At 35.4% G+C, this 20,497-nt stretch overlaps 3 protein-coding genes across 3 annotated transcripts; 1 reads left to right on the top strand and 2 right to left on the bottom strand.

The window, feature by feature from the left end:
* Positions 1–258: 258 nt before the first annotated feature.
* On the bottom strand, positions 259–3,144 carry LOC108339347 (QWRF motif-containing protein 3-like). The gene is made up of 6 exons (XM_052878538.1): positions 1,927–3,144; positions 1,388–1,507; positions 1,165–1,281; positions 933–1,022; positions 739–846; positions 259–522 (listed from the first exon to the last, which is right to left on the bottom strand). The coding sequence occupies exons 1-6, from the start codon at positions 2,923–2,925 to the stop codon at positions 475–477; spliced, it is 1,482 nt and encodes a 493-aa protein (XP_052734498.1). The 5' UTR covers positions 2,926–3,144; the 3' UTR covers positions 259–474.
* An 8,382-nt stretch (positions 3,145–11,526) lies between these two features.
* On the top strand, positions 11,527–14,913 carry LOC108339348 (uncharacterized). Its single transcript, XM_017576488.2, has 3 exons — positions 11,527–13,556; positions 14,193–14,431; positions 14,552–14,913. The coding sequence occupies exons 1-3, from the start codon at positions 11,527–11,529 to the stop codon at positions 14,911–14,913; spliced, it is 2,631 nt and encodes an 876-aa protein (XP_017431977.2).
* A 950-nt stretch (positions 14,914–15,863) lies between these two features.
* On the bottom strand, positions 15,864–18,613 carry LOC108339972 (probable galacturonosyltransferase 10). The gene is made up of 2 exons (XM_017577206.2): positions 18,250–18,613; positions 15,864–17,545 (listed from the first exon to the last, which is right to left on the bottom strand). The coding sequence occupies exons 1-2, from the start codon at positions 18,400–18,402 to the stop codon at positions 16,094–16,096; spliced, it is 1,605 nt and encodes a 534-aa protein (XP_017432695.1). The 5' UTR covers positions 18,403–18,613; the 3' UTR covers positions 15,864–16,093.
* Between the last annotated feature and the right edge of the window lie 1,884 nt (positions 18,614–20,497).

Below are 20,497 nucleotides of genomic sequence, written 5' to 3' on the forward strand. Positions count from 1 at the left end.
AAGAATTGAATTAGTTAAACATTATTATTTTCATAAAACTTTAGCATAAGATTTCGTAGTAGTATTCAGTTCTAACTGAAGACTAGTGTAGCCTACATTTCAAGTAAAATGAGCAATTTCCTATGCAAGCATTGTACACAAATGATTATATTTTTCCTCTAATCTGATTGAGAAAAAAAAAATACCAGTAAATTGCATAACGAAGTTCAAACTTTCACTGACAAATTTATTATAGCTAAATAGAAACTAATCCTGCATGCTCAGCCAAAAAATAATCTAATTATGGAGGTAGAATCATTGTACGAACAAATGCTAATTCTATGTTAACAGCCTCTATATACAATACTCCTTAGTTTGTTACCATTGAATTTTATTTGTAGTTTTTACATTTGTTAATTTTCCTGATCAACTATGTACTTCAATACCTACCAAGTCATCTTTTGACACTAATTGCAGCTTTCATATATTTCTTTTTTAACATTCAAGTTGAATGAGACTGCAGACTAGGCTCCTTTCTTTAAGCTGTCAACACATGGTCAAGATCAATCAATAAATAAGTCAGTAAAATATCTTATGCCTAAGTAATAAATAAACACAAGTTTTCTAGTTTGCTACAAAATTAACTAAAACACATATCTTCTATGATATGATAGAATCCCAATGAAATAGAACTTCTTTTTCTTCTTATTTGTTCCATCAAAAAGATAAATTTCATGAAAAAATTAGAAATTTAGTTACCTCAAGAACACATATGTCATGGAACACATCATTAAATTCTTGTAAGAGCAATTTCTCTTCCGCAACAATTCTTGCTAACTTTGATATCAACTCCGATGTTTTATAAGCCTGATTATGAAGAAATCTCAACTTCAATTTCAATTCTAAGTTTTCACTAGATAATATCAATCGTAGTTTAACGTTACCAAACATACCAAAGGTGAAAAACTAGATAACACTGACACAATGGAATCTGTTAGATCAGATGCATAACGCTGAGCAATGGATACTAATGGTATATCCACCTGTAAATAAGGATAGAAAAAAAAGTATTGAATAATATGATCTGTATTGATTATGTATGAATTTAAATACAGTGAAGTAAAAGAAAAAATACAATAAATAGTATCATATCTTTTCATAGTAAAAAATAACATTTGAACTTACCTTTGCCCCTTCCAAGAGAGGAACTTTGCATACAACATAATGCAAACACTCTCTCATTGTGGTAATTGCAGCTAAATGTTGTCTCTCCATGCATCCCCACGTTTCCAACAACTTCATCTACCAACCCATAATACACAAATGACTAAAAATAATACTAATATCTCAATTACAATATCTTTTAATCAATTCAATATTCATCTTTGATATAAATCACTACACTCACCTGAGAATGCAATACAAAATTTAGCTTCATCTTGAGTTTTTCTCTCTCAACCTGTATCTTCTTTTGCATCACCGAATGCCGCAACTTGGTCAAACCATCCCAAACGTTTATCAAATTGCTCTAAATGTATGGATAACAATTCACGAAAACATTAACCTCGTTAGATATTCAATATAAAACCATTCCATAACACACAAAATTTTAAATCATTATCCAAAGAATGATAATTGTTTAAGCTAAATATAGAACAAATAATGTTGTTTAATCAGATATAGCCATATATAGCAAAGTGTAAATTTACATTCATAATAGCTATCTTAAATCAGTTTACATTATTGTAAGGATGATTTTGATTGATCTGTTAAAACTTTTAAAACTCACTGTGACTATGAAACTCCATTTTATTTTTTCGAAAGTTGTTTAATGAAGTGGTAAATAAAGTCAGTTTCTCCAAAGTGAACTGAATCAACCATCTCTGACAGATCTATGTTCTATATATGAGTGGCAAACTATACAAAATTGAATAGTGTGAGCAATACCTGAGCCTGAAGAGACATGGAGTGATTGACAGTGTGAGCTCTAGCATTTGTGAACCGCCATTGGATCAACCGGTTATGAAGCAGGCGCAACTGATGAATCACCTCACTCGTAGAAAAAGATTTCTTAGTCCTGAAGAGATCAAAACCCATGCTCAGAATCTTCTCCACTCGCTTGTGTGGAGGCTTCAAGCTCGAAAACGACAATGGCTTATCCTTGCTTTCCAAAGACAAAGGCGGTGATCCTGATCTCCCTGGAGACAATGCCCACTGAGACTTGGAACTCATGTACCCAATAAGCGAATTAGCCTTCTTCACCGCTTTCTGGGTGATATTCTTCTTCATCATCCATGAATCATCAAAAGACAGAGGGTCTGAATCGGAAGCTTCTCCTCTTCTGCCACACGCTGCCATGTACTTAGAAGAAACCTCCCTACCCAATTTCCTCGAACTCAATGTTCTTTCCAGAGGAACAGAATCCAAACTCGTATTTTCCGATTCCGAATCAATTGAATTCTGAGCACAAATAAAGCTTCCCTTAAAGGTGTTCTCATCCAGAGAGTGTCTCGCTGGATCAAAATAAGAACTTGGTTTCTTCACCACAGGAGAAGGAGAAGGAGACTTTCCGGAGACACCATTCTTCGTGGTTCTACCAACAACTTCTCGATCTTGATCGTTTTCTTCTAAGCAATTGGTGTTGTTTCTGAACTCCCTGCAGCTTCTCTGTTTCGTGAGAGCAGAAAAAACAGAGCCTGTTCTGTTTGTGGGTTTCTTATTCTGATGTTGGTGGTGTTCTTCCCTTTCTTTGAGCCTCTCGTTGCCAATGTGATCGGCGAGAGTGGTGGAGTCTTTCCTCGCCAATCGGTTGAACCGGCCGAGCGGGGAGCCTGAACCAGGTTCAGGCGAAGCGGTCGAGTTTGGAGACATGAACCGAGAACTGACGAGACGGGTTCTGGGTTTGGGAGAATAAGGAGAGACAGAGCCATTGGAATCGCTCTTCATTGAAAGAAGAAAACGAAAGAACAAAAGAAAAATCTGATGAAAAAATGGATTTGAAAACAGAACAGAAAGAAAAAACAGAACAGAAAAAAAAAACAGAACAGATGAAGTTTTAACGTGTGAGTGCAACGTTGGTAAAAGTGGGGCATGAAAATGGCGCGGCAAAATATTAATACAGAGAAATGCGCCGGCACAAGTGGAAGGGATTCCTCTGTTTTCTCTTCCCGTCAGTTTTAAATTATTCATTTAATCATCATCTCTGTTCTTGACGAAAGAGAGAGAGAGAAAAAATTACATAAGGAAAGTTTATCGTCTTTTATAATATAATTAATTGTTTGCTCCAAGCAATCATTAAGATAAGAGTTCATTTCGAAAATCATAAAACAGGAAAAAAATGTCTCACTTTGATATATATGGTGTTATTTTGGAAATATTGGTAATGGATTCTTTTTAACGTTTGTAATTAGTTTTATGAATAAATTGTAAATAAACTTTTCCAATATAAATTAAAAAATATTTTATTTATATATTTTATAAGTTGAAATTAATATTAATTAACTTTTATCAATTATGACTTACTTTTTACTTAATCTTTAACTAGTTAACACTTTTATATTTGTACTGAAGTAAATTTAAAAAAAAAATCTCATAAATTTAAGTTATATAAATAAAAAGAAAAAGTACCCTAAATGAAGATAGTAATTATGTTTAAGTGTGAGGTTAGAGTGGCATTGTCCTAATCTTTATACCGAAATGGGATCATAGATAATATCGATGAGCACAGCTGATATTGTAGCATTTATGGGATAATAAAAGAACATATTTAAAAGGTGTAGTAGTATGTTAGAAAGTGGTGGTTGATTGGAGGCAAAAAGGGGAAAGTGATGTTTTGTTTTGAACAAAGTGGTGAAACTGAAAGCATGGAGCCAAGTATTAGCCAACAAAGAACTTCAAGCTTTTGTGAACTCTGCTCTTCTTTCTAACTTTGGAATTTTAAGAAATTTTTTTCTAATTTTCAATTACCATTTCCCTACTTAAATTATAAGGAAAACAAAATATTTTTATATAATGCTTAAAAATTTAATGTATGTAGAGTAGTTGACAATATTATAAACTAAAATAATTAAAAGTCAATAATTATTTTCCATTTTAATATTAATATACATGATTGAAAAACTTAGCAAGTTCAGAAAAGGAAGGATGATTAAAAAGGCCATAACAATTTAATCCCAAAGAATCTGAAAAAGTTATGTGAAATCAAAGATGTGAGAGAAAAAATGGATTAAATTAAGCGAAACTGTTAAAAAAAAGAAAAAGTGAAAAATACATGTTAAGATAAAAAGTTGGTGAGATATAGATATGAATTCTTATATGAGGTTTTATATTATTTTAAATTGCTTACAAGATTAAGATTATGGAAAATAATTTTTTTTTAAATGTTTTTTAAATGTGTGACTACAAAAATTTCTATGTGCTGAGAATCATTAACAATGTGTATGATATTATTTTATCTTAATTACCTTATTCTTATATAAAGAGATATTTGGTCTATATGCATATTTTTAAATAAATTTATCTTAATTTGTTTGAAGGAGTGAAAATATTATTTATATAGGTATATTTTATTAACAAAAAAGATAAACCTTGTACAGACTTTATAAAAATTTGATGTGGTTTGAAAGCATTTGAATCCATGGAAGATAATTATACTTGGTCAAGGGTTGTATAAGTTTGTTTTTCTTCTTTAGAAGACATGTAAAAGATTTTGATGGTTAAAGCTTGAAATTTATCTCTTCACATTTTTTGTTGTTTTTTTTTAACAAAATAATTTATCTTTAGTTTCATAAAACTCAACGTTGAGTTTGCATTCATGGCTTTTCTTTAAAGTATTGGTAGTTAAACGTGATTTATTGTTTAGTCACAGTCTGCTGGTGGTAGTTAATCGTGATAATTTTTGTATTTTGAATCGATCTTCTCTTTTTAAGAATCTAATTAGTGAAATATAAGTGGAATTTGATTTCTTGACTGATATGTTTTCTTTGGTGGATGTCACTTTCATTATGAATAGTTTGCAAGGTTTATAATAATTAGATTAACATATAGTAGCTTAGCAACAATTTATAATCATTTGACATCTAAGAAGACTCGTTTTGTAGAGGAATTGAAAATAGTTTATAAATGAACTAATATGCTTGATGAAGGAAAAATTCTAATACTGAAGAGGATGATAAATCGATTCAAACTTAAAGGAAACTCGATAGAGATAGGCCAAATAAAATTCATATTAAATCTTCCAAAATAAAAACTTCTAAAAATTAAGGTCTTTTGTTTAAAATGTGAGATGATTGATTAATGATAATTTTTTTAAATAAGAAGAGAAATTTGTCTATTTTGGTGTATGAAATTAAAAATATGAAATAATATTTATGAAGAAAATTGTGAGTTTTTTTTTTCATAATAGATATTAGAGTCATTCTTCCTGCACCTCTGCCTTCATCCTCCACCCCCAATTTTACTTTTTTACCCTTCATTTAATAAAAAGTCAAAACTTAATTAATGAATTAATGTTTCTTAACCACCAACCATTTTCGTAACTGCCAACAACTAAAATTTCTTTTGGGTATAAACCCTAAGGTGCAGCCGTCTTCTTCATTTTCACTGTAGCATGGCAAGCATTGTTTGTTATTTTTTCACTCCTTTAGTGTACTGAGTTGGTAGTTATCATTCCCTCCCTGGTAGTGCTTGGTAGTGCTGGTGGTGGTGGTGCTGTTGTGACATTGTTCGGCGAGAGGAAGAAGAGAGGTACGTTTCGCGGAATCTCCTAACCGCACTTCGAGCTGCGGAAACTAGTTGCCGCACTTCGAAGTGCGTTTCATATTTTTTAGCCGCACTTTGAAGTGCGTTTGTTATATCTTTTTTCTCCATGCTTTTTTTTTCTTTTTTTCTTTATTTCTTTTTTTCTTTATTTCATGTTTTTTTTTCTTTCATGTTTTTTTATTATATTCGTGCATGCTTTTTTTCTTTCATGTTTTTTTGTATTATGGTATTATTTTTTATTTTAAATTTCTTGTTTTATGTTATGATTTTTTATTTTAAATTTCTTGTTCATGGATTATGCTTAGTCATTAGGCAGTGTATTATTAGTCAAAGAATGAATTAATTATGTAAAATATGAATCAAAAATATTCAAACAAATAATAAGTAATCAAAGAATATAATATTCCAAAAAAAATTACATATATAATAATTAAATAATTACAAATAAATCCAAAATAATATTTAACAAAATTTACGAATAATTATTATTATTTAATTCAAAAAACAATTTAATAATTATTTCAATTTCATAAAAAATAAAAAAACTTAAATAAAATTAAATACATAATAAAAATTTATATTACGAAAATAGTAATATGTTCAAAAATAAAAAATTCAACAAAATTTAACAAACAAATAAAATAATTCAAAATATATTAAAAGAAAACATTTTATTTAAATACTAACATAAAAAATTAAATTTATTATACTAAGCTAATAAAAATAAAACCTAATAAAATAAATATACTAACCTAATAATAAGAATTAAAAAACCTTTCAAAAACCTAACGCAATTTGAAATCCGGCAACAACTAACGCACTTCCATGTGCGGTTAGTCTGGCCGCTTTCCGCAGATCGAAATGCGGTTTCTCTCCACCGCACTTCCAACTGTGGAAGTCTGTGACGAACGACGTTTAAGCAGCATGCGTTTAAGCAGCGTGCGGTGACGAACACGAACTGAATACCCCAACCAAGCACATGCATGTATGACAGGAAACAAAGCAGATGCACGAAGGGTACTAACCTGGACGGACGAACGTTGGCACAAGAGGGAGGGCGGTGGTAGAGGATACGGGGGAGAGAAGAATGGCAGAGGAGGAGGGAGACAAAAAGAGGGAGGAGTGATTTTGAAAGGGGGTGTAGAGTTTGAGTTTGAGTTTGAGATGCGACAGAGCTTCAGTCAACTTTTTAAAAATCCAAAATATTCTCGTTGACTGTGACAAGGGTATACTTGGAATTAAAATGTATTTTGGAGGTACAAGACGAAGACTGTGAGGTGCAGGGAGAATCACTCTAGATATTATTTTACTATACATGATATCATCCTTCCATATTTTTCTTTCATTTCTTTTTAATAAATTTTTTATGTAACAGCATATATGATCCTTCTGTATTTTTCTTTCATTTTTTTTTCTTTTTTCTTTTTAATAAAATTTTCAAGTATACGCCTAACGTAAGTTGTTTTGATAAAAATACATGATAAGATTGTTCATAATCAATGCAGAAACAAACCAATTCAAATCAAACTAAAGTGTATTTGTTTTTATAACAAGGAAAGAAATACTACATTTTGTTTTAAACTTTGGATTTGAGGAAGAAGTTAGACTAAAATCTATCCATATTTATCTACAAAAACTCCTAATACTTGATGGGAATGTTTATAATAAATTAAAAATAAAAAAAAAGGTCGAATCTAACGGAATAACAATTTGTTTTAAACTTTGGATTTGACGACAATTGGACAAAGAAATAATTCAAGCATACATGCAAACACTCCCAATGGTTGAATAAGGGAGAAGTGTAGTTAAACATTACTGATAGAAGAATATTTAAACAATAGAATGTGAGAGTGAAGGGATTGTCCACTCAATAAAAAAAACAAATTAACAAAAATAGCAAATATTATATAAAGATTTAACTTTTTCTTTTAGTAATGTTATAGTTGGGTGAAATTAGTTCCAATCAACGTGCATACTAAACTCTTCATCACCATATTAGTATACTAATTTTCATATAACCTAAAAGTAATTATTGAAATAATAGAATCTTATAAAAGTAATTAATCAGAAATAAATATTTTTAATTTTTATTTTAAATATTAAAAGGAATTTTGTGTTCTTTATATAACTTTTTTAATTTAAATTTGATTAGAAGTTGTTGATTTGACAAACATTAAGATATTATTTAAGATTAAGATATTGCTGAGATGATAAGAGTTATTTTTTTTTATGTTGATAAGATTTATTTTTTATTTAACTTGTTAGGATTATTTGTTGTTCAAAGAAACTATTTCTTTATAAATTAATGTCATTCCATTGACATTTCTCGTAACTATTTTTATTGTTGATGTAATATAATAATTTCTTTTACAATGATATTAATGTTATTATTATCAATAATATGTTAGAATTATTTTATATTAACATTAACGGAGAAAAAACTTTTAGCAAGTATTAATTAGGATTATTGTCACGTCCCAATTATTATTGTGCTGAGTCACCACTGTACTCCCATAAATGCACCTCGCCACACGTGCACCTCCACTTACACGCCATCCCACCCACTCTGCATGCGACTGCCAGGTGTCGTGAGGGAATGTTCCTAAATCAGTAGTGGAAGACAAGTGGCAGCAAGAGAACGGACGTTGGTTTTTAAACAAAAATGATTTTTCTGAAGTCCGCATCACTCTTTGCATGCACTCTTCTTCTTCCTCAGATTCTAACTTTCCATATTCTTCACCTTTTCTCTCTAGAAACCTCTACCTTCTCTCTACTGAAACTCCTTCTTTCTCTTCTCCGTTCACGATTCAGAAACCGTAGAACCATTCCTGGTGTCGTGAGCTTCGTTTTGAACCGATCACCTCAACGTTCTGATACTGGTAAGTCTCTCTTCCTGTCGAGTGTTTTCTGTCGCATGCAAAGCCAGATTCTGGTTGCATGAGGGGTTAAGTTCTTAATATTTCTTGGTTTTTATGGTTAGATCGGGTTGGAAGAGTTAAGTGATCCTGTGAGAATAGAGAACTGTTAGCGTACGAACCAAACACCCTGAGTTAGGACGTTCACTTCTGATCCAGGTAAGGGAAGCTTATTAAATTTAATTCGTATGGTTGTCGTGTACTGTATGAACATTTTGTGTGTCGCATGAAGTATGAACTGTGTTATTTGATTGTTGGTATATGATCATAAGTATGAGTGGATATGAGTATTTGAAAATATGAAAAATATATGTATGCTGAGAAACGAGTGAATGTAAGTGAAACTGGAATATGAACTTTTCTATGATAACGTACGTCCGACATTAAACGGTTCTTGACTGTTTGGTGTTCTAGTAAAACTCTTTGAATTGAAATACTTTCATTCGGGAAGATTTCTGGTCGAGGTTGAGCTGTGTCGATCCTTTACTTAGAGCTCATAATGAGCAGTGTCGATCACCTTTGTTATTACAGATCTTCCATCTGTGTCGACCTACCATGTCGACCACCTTTTTGACTACAGATCATCTATCTGTGTCGACCTACTGTGTCGATCACCTTGTGACTACAGATCATCTATCTGTGTCGACCTACTGTGTCGATCACCTTGTGACTACAGATCATCTATCTGTGTCGACCTACTGTGTCGATCACCTTGTGACTACAGATCATCTATCTGTGTCGACCTACTGTGTCGATCACCTTGTGACTACAGATCATCCATCGGTGTCGACCGACAGTGTCGGGTAACCTTGGTTAATACAGGTCGTCCATCTATTTGGTAATTGGTTCTATTCTGTTTTGGAACGGAGTAAATTCTTCGGTTTTGTTCTCCACGGTTGTCCTCATTATGAAGGGGGCTGAACGTCGTATTTTTAAGAAAGTGAAACATAGAATGAGAATGTAATTAAGAGGATGAATTAAGATGTGCGAACACTGTGAGAACTGAAATTGTGATTGTGGATTTGAACGAGCGTTCCAGGGAGGAACGACTCTTGAATGAAAATTGAGATTTGTAAAGTATGAATGTGGCAAGCTTAGCTGGCGGGTCATCCTGATATTCCGTGAGTGCTCGTCCTCAAGTAGAGAGGAGTATGTCATGTGTGGGAATGGCAGGAGGTCTTAGTCCATAACTGTAACTTGGACAGAACGGACTAACCTCAGGTGGCGGCTGATGAGTATTCCAGCTATCCCACCTGGGCGCACGGACGTCGTAGCTACACAGAATTCATACAGTCCGGACGGTCGTCTAGTATCAGGATTTTTGGATGAAATTTACGTATGAATGGAATGAATATATGTTGTGAACTTACTTGCTGTATTTGGAAAATATGAAATGTATGTTTTGGCATTGAATTAAATTCAATAAGCTTACCCTGTGTCTCTTTCTTGTGTTGTCGTTCATCCTTGAACCTTCGTCTTGTCTATGCAATGATCATCCGGGTGGATGTGAGCAGATGGAGAGGCGTTACTGGAAGAGTTACTGGAAGAAGAAAATTTGGAGGACGCCAACCTCGTTGAAGTTGAAGTGAAGGCCGAACAGTAGAGGCGTTCGGTTTTTTTGTTAGATTAGCGAGCGGCCGTGGGCGAGCGCTCTTTTGTCGATTGTTATAGTCGGACGTTCGGTCTTTGTTTTGTAAACCGTTCGTCCTTATCTTTTGAGAGAACGCTCGTTTATTTATGTACTGTAAGGGTCGTTCGGCATCATTAGTTATTGTCGTGCCCCTTTGTTTAAAACTGTTTTGAATTATTAATATATGTGATTATTCTAAGTATATAGTTGATGACTGTAAAATTTTGGGATGTTACATTATTGGTATCAGAGCAGTTTTGTTCTTTTAAGGACGCTGTAGGTTATGAGTACATTGCGTTTTTGCTGTGTGCTTGTTGTGTGTTTGACGAGTTATTGTTTTAACTCTTAGACATGACTAACATTCGTTTTCTCTGGTCCAGAGAACAATGGCGCCTAGACTTCCTCCTCCCCCGCAGCCTAACGAGCCTGATGCGTCCAACAACGCTAGGTTGTTGGAGACGTTGATAGACCGCTTACAGCAACAAAACACGACGTTGATGGAACAAAATGCCACTCTAATGCAGCAGAATCAGAGTGCCATGCAGAGTTTGGAAGCTTCACGTGCCAACTCTGAAGCTACACAAAGACAACTGATGGAGATCTTAGCAGCAACTAGGCATAATTCAGGGGCGTCTTCTTCCAACGCTGCCCCGCCTACTACTGAATGGAGCTTGGAGAGTTTCCTCCAACACCATCCGGCTAAGTTCAGTGGTAAGGGCCCCCCAGACGAAGCGGACCAGTGGATGAGGGACCTACAGAAGATCTTCAATGCCAAACGATGCCCTGATGAAAATAGATTGGCGTACGCTGAATATTTATTGACTGGAGAAGCGAGCCATTGGTGGTCGAGCGCGAGAGCTATTCTTACAGACGCACAACAACCGATCACCTGGGAAGTATTTAGAAACAAGTTTTATGAAGAATACTTCCCCGACAGCGTACGGTTTGCAAAAGAGGTGGAGTTTCTACAACTGGTTCAGGGGAGTATGTCCGTCTCGGAGTACACCAATAAGTTCAAACATCTCGTCAGATTCAATACTATGGCCACCAGTGAAGTGTGGCAATGTAGAAAATTTGAGAACGGATTGAGGAGCGATCTCAAAGTATTAATCTCCAGCCTATGTATCCGTACGTTCCCAGCCATGGTTGAGAGGGCTAAGGTGTTAGAAAAAAAATATGGCTGATGCGGAACAACAGAAGAAACAACAGGCATCAAGAGGACCAATTCTGTCGAGACCTACCATGAATCGGAACAGGACCCCATACTCTCGTCCAGCTCAGTCGAGTGGTTCGCAAGCTATGGTAGTTGCTGGACAAGCAAATCAACCGGGGCCGGTCAGATGTTTTCAGTGCGGAGGACCCCATTTCAAGTCAACTTGTCCTCAACTGGCAGGAGTAAAATATTGCACTCGTTGTAGAAGACATGGCCACCTGGAGAACGAGTGTAATATGGGCGGACGTGCAGTGATGAGACCGCCGAACGCTGGAAGGACTCAGCAAGGGAGAGGTGGTCGAGCCCAAGCTGTGGGGCGTGTATATGCAATCACGGGTGCGGAAGCAGCGAGTTCAGGTACACTCATCATCGGTAATTGTTTGCTATTTGGAAAACCTTGCTGCGTGTTATATGATTCGGGGGCAACACATTCCTTCATATCGAAGGCATGCGTTGAGAGGCTGGGGTTAGTGGAGAGTGAATTACAGTTCGACTTGGTGGTGTCGACCCCAGCGGCTGGTGGGATTAGAACATCTACTGGTTGCTTTAGATGTACTATAGAAGTTGAGGGGCGTAGATTCAAAGTCAATCTCATCTGCTTGCCTCTTCAAGACTTAGAGGTAATCTTGGGGATGGATTGGTTGGCCACCAACCGCATTCTCATAGACTGTGGTAAGAAAGAATTAGTCTTTCCAGATGAAGGAGAAGAGGAGTTATCAGTGACGCTCGGTCAGCTGAAGGAGGATATAGTAGAGGGCGCCTACTGCTTCCTGATAATGACGCACTCAGACGAGGAAATGGAAGGAGTGAAGTGGGAACGATCGTCGCAGGATGAGCAGTGCGAAGGACGATCGGTCATAGAAGAGTTTCCTGAAGTTTTTCCAGACGAGATACCTGGACTGCCTCCTGTTCGTGAGGTCGAATTTACGATCGACCTGGTGACGACAGCAGCGCCAATATCGGTTCAACCATATAAAATGTCGCCTGCTGAGTTGGTTGAGCTCAAGAAGCAGATAGAAGAATTATTGGACAAGCAGTTCATCAGGCCGAGCGTATCGCCTTGGGGAGCGCCTGTATTGTTAGTGAAGAAGAAGGATGGCAGCTCCAGGCTTTGCATTGACTACCGACAGCTTAATAAGCTTACTATCAAGAACAAGTATCCACTTCCGCGTATTGACGATCTGCTGGATCAGTTGCAGGGAGCGAGCGTATTCTCAAAGATTGACTTACGTTCGGGCTATCATCAAATACGTGTGAAGGAAGGTGACATTCAGAAGACAGCCTTTAGGTCTCGTTATGGGCATTATGAGTATGTGGTAATGCCGTTCGGAGTAACGAACGCGCCAGCGATCTTCATGGATTACATGAACCGGATATTCCGACCCTACCTGGACAAGTTCGTAGTGGTCTTCATTGATGACATCCTGATTTACTCCAAGAGCCATGAAGAACATGAGGAACATTTGCGGGTCGTGCTTGGGGTGTTGAAGGAGAAGGAATTGTACGCCAAGTTGTCAAAGTGTGAATTTTGGATGAAGAGCGTGCAGTTCTTGGGGCATGTTGTGTCAGCCGAAGGAATTTCTGTGGACCCGACAAAGGTACGAGCGGTTCTGGAGTGGACGAGTCCTCGTTCGATTACAGAAGTTCGGAGCTTCGTTGGTCTTGCAGGCTACTATAGGCGTTTTATTGAAGGTTTTGCTAAGATAGTAGCACCACTAACACAGCTCACACGCAAGGATCACCCGTTCGCTTGGACCGATCGGTGTGAAGAGAGTTTCCAGGAGCTTAAGCGGAAGTTAACGAGCGCTCCAGTTTTAGTGATTCCAAACACTGCCAAACCATTCGAAGTCTACTGCGATGCCTCTCATCAAGGTTTGGGTTGTGTGCTGATGCAAGAGAAACGAGCAGTGGCTTATGCCTCTCGACAACTGAAAATTCACGAGAGGAACTATCCGACACACGACCTAGAGCTGGCAGCGGTCGTTTTTGCTTTGAAAATTTGGAGACATCATCTGTACGGAGCGACCTTTCAGGTTTTCAGTGATCACAAGAGCCTCAAGTACCTCTTCGATCAAAAGGAATTAAACATGAGGCAAAGGAGGTGGCTTGAGTTTCTAAAAGATTATGAGTTTGAGTTGCTCTACCATCCGGGTAAGGCTAACGTAGTAGCGGACGCACTAAGCAGGAAGTCAGTTCATGTTTCAGCTATGATGGTGAAAGAACTCAATCTAGTAGAGAGCTTTAGAGACCTAAGGTTGTAGTTCGAGTTGGAGCCGAACAGTATTAAATGCTGCACCTTGAGGATAACAAGTGATGTGTTCGACCGAATCTGGATGAAGCAACGAGAGGATGAAGAATTGATGAAGATTTTAAGCGCGCTCGGTACGGATCAGGCCAAACATTTCAACACTGGAACGGACGGCATGTTACGTTACATGGGTCGGACATGCATTCCTAATGATGGCGAGCTGAAGAGGATTATCTTGGAGGAAGGACATCATAGTCGTCTTAGCATACACCCTGGCATGACTAAGATGTATCAAGACCTTCGACGTTCGTTCTGGTGGCCAGGAATGAAGAGTGATGTCGCACGTTTTGTGGCATCATGTTTAACCTGTCAACGTGCCAAAGCGGAGTATCAAAGACCGGGCGGCTTACTACAACCTTTGGAGATTCCCGAATGGAAGTGGGACAGCATTTCAATGGACTTCGTGACTCATTTGCCCCGCACGGTCAAGAATCATGACTCAATTTGGGTAATCGTGGATCGACTGACGAAGAGCGCCCATTTCCTGGCAGTAAATTTGAAGATGTCGATGACCAATCTGGCCAAACTGTACATTCGGGAAATTGTTCGTCTGCATGGAGTGCCGTCGAGCATAATTTCTGACCGAGACACGAGGTTCACATCTCGGTTTTGGCAATCTTTACAAGGTGAGTTGGGAAGCAAGTTGCAGATGAGTTCAGCTTATCACCCTCAGACGGACGGACAATCGGAAAGGATTATCCAGACGCTTGAAGACTTACTGAGGACGTGTGTCCTAGATCACTTAGGTGTTTGGGATGAAGTCTTGCCACTGGTGGAATTCACGTATAATAATAGCTTTCAGGCTAGCATTGGAATGACACCGTTTGAAGCTCTCTATGGTAGAAGATGTCGAACGCCACTCTGTTGGTTCCAGGAAGGAGAGAACGTGCTAACCGGACCCGAACTTATCCAGCAGACAACTGAGAAAGTGAAGTTGATCCAGGAGAGATTGAAGACGTCGAGGAGCAGGCAGAAGTCCTATGCCGACAAGAGAAGAAAGCCGTTAGAGTTCGAAGCTGGCGATCACGTATTCCTTAGGCTTAATCCAACCACAGGAGTCGGCAGAGCCATACGACCAAAGAAGTTATCCTCGTTGAAGTTGAAGTGAAGGCCGAACAGTAGAGGCGTTCGGTTTTTTTGTTAGATTAGCGAGCGGCCGTGGGCGAGCGCTCTTTTGTCGATTGTTATAGTCGGACGTTCGGTCTTTGTTTTGTAAACCGTTCGTCCTTATCTTTTGAGAGAACGCTCGTTTATTTATGTACTGTAAGGGTCGTTCGGCATCATTAGTTATTGTCGTGCCCCTTTGTTTAAAACTGTTTTGAATTATTAATATATGTGATTATTCTAAGTATATAGTTGATGACTGTAAAATTTTGGGATGTTACAATTATTTATGATAAATGTTAATTGAGAAAATTTATCAGCCTACATTGATAAAAAAAAAAGGTTAGAAAAAAAATTCAATAATGTAAAGATAACCCTAAAACTGGAAATAATTTCAACTAATTATAAATAAACTTTGTCCACACCATTTAAAAATTTTTGACTAAAAAGATAATATTAGTCAAGATTAATTAGAAAAAAAATCATCAATATTAATATTTTTTTAATTATTATTTAATATTTAAATATTTTTTTGTGTATTTGGTAATAATTCAAATATTTGTATCCATTAAGAAAATTAAAATTTAATAGATTTGAAACAAATTAAACATTTTTTAATATTTTAGAAATTGTGAAATTTCATATCAAAACAATTGGTTGATTAACCTTGATACCTTTAAAATAGATCATTCAATAACTTTTAAATTCTTGAAATATAATAACTTTTTATTCTATTTTTAAAGAACGCTACTCTAAAAATACATGGATGCTTTCGTACATGGAGATTCGAATGACAAATTTTAGGGAGTGAGCAATAAGGATACGAGAGATACCCCTGCCTACCAAAGACTTCGTGGTATCGTCATTTTCTAGCTAAACGATATGGGATTAACGTTGGAGAAAACGAAAGTCTTGTTGAAAAGAAGAATTAACTAATCCCGTAACATTAATCCACAAAACCTTAAAATATAAAACTCACCTGGTTTTTTCATGAAAAATGGTTACTCGGGAGACCTTGGCATAAATCTTTAAAACTTTGATGCCATGCTAAGGTGGATGTTCGACCTTTGATTACAGACTCTCAAACTCTTCAAAACTAAAAAGTTGTATCAAGAACGATTGGTTACTTTACTATATATGTGTATAACTATTTTCTACCACCGTCGTCATGATGCAGTGGAAAATCAATGAAAATTACACTGTTGCAATAATGGGTGAGAATAATCGACGTACTTTTCCCACACAGGCTTGTACCTTTCCATCCCAATCTTCAACCACGGTTTGGAGTTTCCATTGAAGTGTATAACAGCCCCTCTTTCTATCAAGTGAGGATCAACATTTGTGTAGCCAAAACCCAGCACATGCCATGATGGATCCAAGGGCTCGGTAAGCCCATAGAAGGTTAACAACCCAGGTGGCAATGTACCAAGTTTCCACAATGTCCTGTCTGCATTCTTTTCTTGCCAATAGTGGTAGATTCCTGTCACGTTCCTTTTCCTCCATTGAACCAAATCAAACACATTCATCCCAAATGCCCACCCACAAGCATCAGGGTCAAAATGTGTTCTTATTAGAGGGTGTGTGTAGTTCAAGTATTTATGGTATCTATGAAATGTCTCCATGCATGTCTCAACGGCTCCATTGACATTCCCGTTCAAATCAATGGTAAAAAGATCAGAAAGATCCTTCTGAACCACAACATCATCATCCAGGAACACCACTTTCTTCAGCTCGGGAAAAACTTCAGGGATGTAGAACCTCAGGTGGTTAAGCATGGACAGATATTTCGGATTCCTGAACTTGATGGGAGTTTTGTTATCATCATTGTTGCCTTTGAAATAATAGTTCTGTATCTCTGAGTCCTGTAGCTGCTTAAGCACAGGAACGTATGAGGCATTCAACCAGCTGAAGTCTTCAAACCTTTGAACTTCAACTGTCACCCCTCGAAAATCGTTCAAAGAAAACCATGCCTTCATTGCAGCGTAATTTATTTCATCTGTGACAAGGTGAAAAACAATCTTATCTGGGTTTTTGGAATTTATCGAAGTGGAATTGATCACAACCGAGGTAGCAAGAATGTTATCAGAAAAGACACAGAAGTGGTAAAGATCATTATCCTTGAGTTTAATGTCCACTTGTCTTTGGTCCTTTAAACTCTTCTGCAGGCTAAGATTCGTGAACCATTTAGATGTCAACCTGACACCAAGGCAAAATAGGCTCTTTGGGACTTCTTCAGCAGCTATTTGTCCATATTTTGAACTCTTCTCACTTGCAGAACTCATCTGTTCTTCAAGAGCTTGAATTTTTCCTTTCAGTCTCATGATCATGCTTGCACTGTCATAATGGAGCTGGTGGGCCTGAAACAGTAATAAGGCCATATCACGAATTGCATATTGTGATTCCTTGATTGTTAATGGAGTACGTCTCGTGGCAGCATTCGAGAGAAAAATCTGTGAAATGCGGATCTGAGATGTTAACTCCCAAGCAAATTGGTGGTTGTTACTTTCTTTTGCAATTACAACAAAAGCTTTTGCTAGTGAGATTTGATCATTAATTTGTCTGGTCACAGACTCATGGCTTAACATTTCATCCGTAACATTGAAGCCTTCAATAACCCTGTCACGCCTGAAAGTTCTCTACACAACATCATACAATAACTTATCAGTAAACAAATGACGGATTACCTTCCCCCCTCCACCAAGAACTAAAATCAACCATGACATGGAAACTGAATCGTTATCATTAAGTTCACCATAGCAATGCAATATTAGAAACTAAAACCTTTATAATCTTTTTATGCAATCACAGTTGGAAACAACATTTTTCTTGTTATTGAATGGAAAGGTTTTCCAATAAGTTTGGTAGGAACTGGGAACTAAGAACACACACCCTAATAGTTAATATCTTTTAATGTATTTGATTTAATCCACCCCTTAATCCTTCCGCCTCCCAAGCAATACATGCAATAAACACAAAAAACAATGAACAAAAATATTCTGGCATGGTTTAAACTAGTCATTTACTGCACAGTGCACACAGATACATGCAGATGAATCCAAGAAAACCAAGATGACCCTGATGATAATACGCATTAATAGAAAGATGAGATAGATACAGAAACAAACAAAACAATTATTCGTAACTGGCCATAATCATTATTCCTAAGTCACTAAAACTAAATTGATTACTATTTTACACTTGAAGAGCTCAAAAGTCTGAAAGTGAATCAATTTGCATGTTTTTCTCCATAACAAGACTAGAAATCTATAAACTGACAGAAGAAGAAAAAAAACAGAAACAATTCAAGAATAAGAAAATATGGTGATTGAATAATTTATACCCTTGAGAATTGGTAAGTGGAGTCAATTTTGGTGGAGCCTTTGGCGAGAATATAAATAAAGAAAAGAAGAAAAACGATACACGATGTCAACCACACTACATCCTGCAGCCTCCTCCTCCCTGGCCTTCGAAAATCTGCGCTCCTTCGCCTCATAATTGGAGCTGAAGAGAGAGATCTGCTGCTGGGTTTGGATCTTCCGGGAATAAAGAACGAAACTTTGAAGAAATCTTTGAGTTTCAGTTTACCCCAAAGGCTTCTTGATCAGTGAGTGAGCACAGAGAAGAAGAGAAAGAGCCAGAAAATGAAACCGTTGGGTTGGGAATGGGAGAGAAGTGGGTTTCTGTGATTCTGTTCGTTACAAACTGCTCTTCCTACTTAAAAAAATGGTATATGCCACATGCACATTCTTTATGGCTGTTAATATCATACCATTTTAGATTTTTGGTAATCCTTTTTCTAAGAAAAATAATAAACAGTAAAAAACAATAATTCATGTGATCAATATGATTTCATGATATATAGTAAACTTTATACCAAAAATTAAAATGTTTATTGATTTATTATATATCATTTGAAAAAAATAAATATTTTTAAATACAATTGATGTAACGCAGTACCACTGTACTTACATTATAGATATCAGGTTACATATATTCATATTCTTTTGCTGTAAACATTAGGTTACATATTCCTATTAAAAAGTGACATGCATGCAATAAAAATCTGACATTTCTCCAATACAATGACTTGAAAAAAAAATATTACCAACCATACAATTTTGATTTATATATTACCTTAATTGAAATTTAAGTTTTTGCATCACATAATATCACAATATTTTTATTTTTCAAAAAACAATAAGAAAGATTAATTGAATGTTATTATTTATCATTCAATTAATATATAATTCTATAATTCACATTATTTTTCTTGCAAAATATTAACTTTTTAACATTTTTTAAAGTTGTTTCTCATTGGTAAATGTTTCACATTGCAAAATATATTTTCCGGAAGTCAATTTTAAGAAAGAATGTTACACCAATTGGCTTTAAGAAGATAACATTTACACATTTTAGAATAATTTAAGGTCAATTTCACAAATAATAACTTTAACACTTGGTTGCACTTCTCACCTTCATAAACATTTGAATTCTAAGCTAGAAAATAAATAATGATTTTGTAGATTATTTCACTTGAATAAATTGTAATTTTTTATTTTTATTTTTTTGTGAATACATAGGTTTTAGAAAAGGAAGAATTTTCAAAATTTAGAGAAATATTTGATAACAAGTTAAAAAACAATCATGTGGATTGCACATAGAAATAATAAAAAATGATAATGACACTTTTCTTCATTTTTTATATATCCAAAACTGTCTCTTAATAAATGGAAATGAATTAAAAATTACTGATTAATAAATTTCAATGATTAGCATTCTTAATGCATAATCACGCTCACAGTTTTAATATATTCCTTTTAAGGGAGATTTAATATATTCTTAACATTTTATAAATTTCATTCTTAAAAAACATTTTATAAATTTCATGCCAACAAATTTTTAGATATTTTTTTAGTTTTAACTTGTAAATAAGTCGTGGATCAGCATGAATACCTTCATCAGTTATACATATTTATTAAAGTATATTAACACTGATTAAATGTTAGTATTAAAAATTAAATTAGCGTACCTTAAGTCTTTCACGTTAAATTTTTTATTATCATCAACGCCTTCTTTTTGTAATTTTACATAAAACATTGCTGACATTTGTATAAATATAAACATTAGGTGACATGAAATAAAACAAAATTTGTTTACAAATTGAATGTTAAAATTTTATTTATTAGCATGTTACGTGAGAAATTTTTATTAATCATTTCATTAAAACCCTTAAACACACGGGATGAATATCTCGAAGACTTTTTTTAAGAGTCTTCTCACCCATAATTTTGTTTACAAACTTTATATTATCTCTTTTTTTACATTACCTTAAAATTTTATACGTGCTATTATTTTTCCAACTTGTTTTTATCATGTAGCAAATTCCTTTTTTTTTATTTATGATGCATGAATCTTTTCTTCCTAGTTAATAATAAAGCAATATAATAATTTTGGAAGTTAATAATCAATAATATTATATATAGTATGTATGTATGTGTGTAATTTACTAATTTGAAGAGAAAAATATGGTAGTCGATACTCATACATTAGAAGGATAAATTTAAGTAAAACCATAAGTGCTTGGGGTG

The sequence above is a fragment of the Vigna angularis genome, chromosome 5 (assembly GCF_016808095.1).
Source record: "Vigna angularis cultivar LongXiaoDou No.4 chromosome 5, ASM1680809v1, whole genome shotgun sequence".
NCBI classification, from domain to species: Eukaryota; Viridiplantae; Streptophyta; class Magnoliopsida; order Fabales; family Fabaceae; genus Vigna; species Vigna angularis.

Bases quoted from the DNA above. Each gene is read 5' to 3' on its own strand.
- LOC108339348 (XM_017576488.2), top strand. From the start codon at position 11,527: ATGAATCGGAACAGGACCCCATACTCTCGTCCAGCTCAGTCGAGTGGT. The intron at 13,557-14,192 runs GTACCTCTTCGA...GAAGTGGGACAG, and splicing joins AGTGATCACAAGAGCCTCAA to CATTTCAATGGACTTCGTGA. The intron at 14,432-14,551 runs GTGAGTTGGGAA...TAGATCACTTAG, and splicing joins GTTTTGGCAATCTTTACAAG to GTGTTTGGGATGAAGTCTTG.
- LOC108339347 (XM_052878538.1), bottom strand. From the start codon at position 2,925: ATGAAGAGCGATTCCAATGGCTCTGTCTCTCCTTATTCTCCCAAACCC. The intron at 1,508-1,926 runs GTATTGCTCACA...CCATACATTTAG, and splicing joins CCATGTCTCTTCAGGCTCAG to AGCAATTTGATAAACGTTTG. The intron at 523-738 runs GTAACTAAATTT...ATGTGTTGACAG, and splicing joins ATGACATATGTGTTCTTGAG to CTTAAAGAAAGGAGCCTAGT.
- LOC108339972 (XM_017577206.2), bottom strand. From the start codon at position 18,402: ATGAGGCGAAGGAGCGCAGATTTTCGAAGGCCAGGGAGGAGGAGGCTG. The intron at 17,546-18,249 runs GTATAAATTATT...GATGTTGTGTAG, and splicing joins CCACTTACCAATTCTCAAGG to AGAACTTTCAGGCGTGACAG.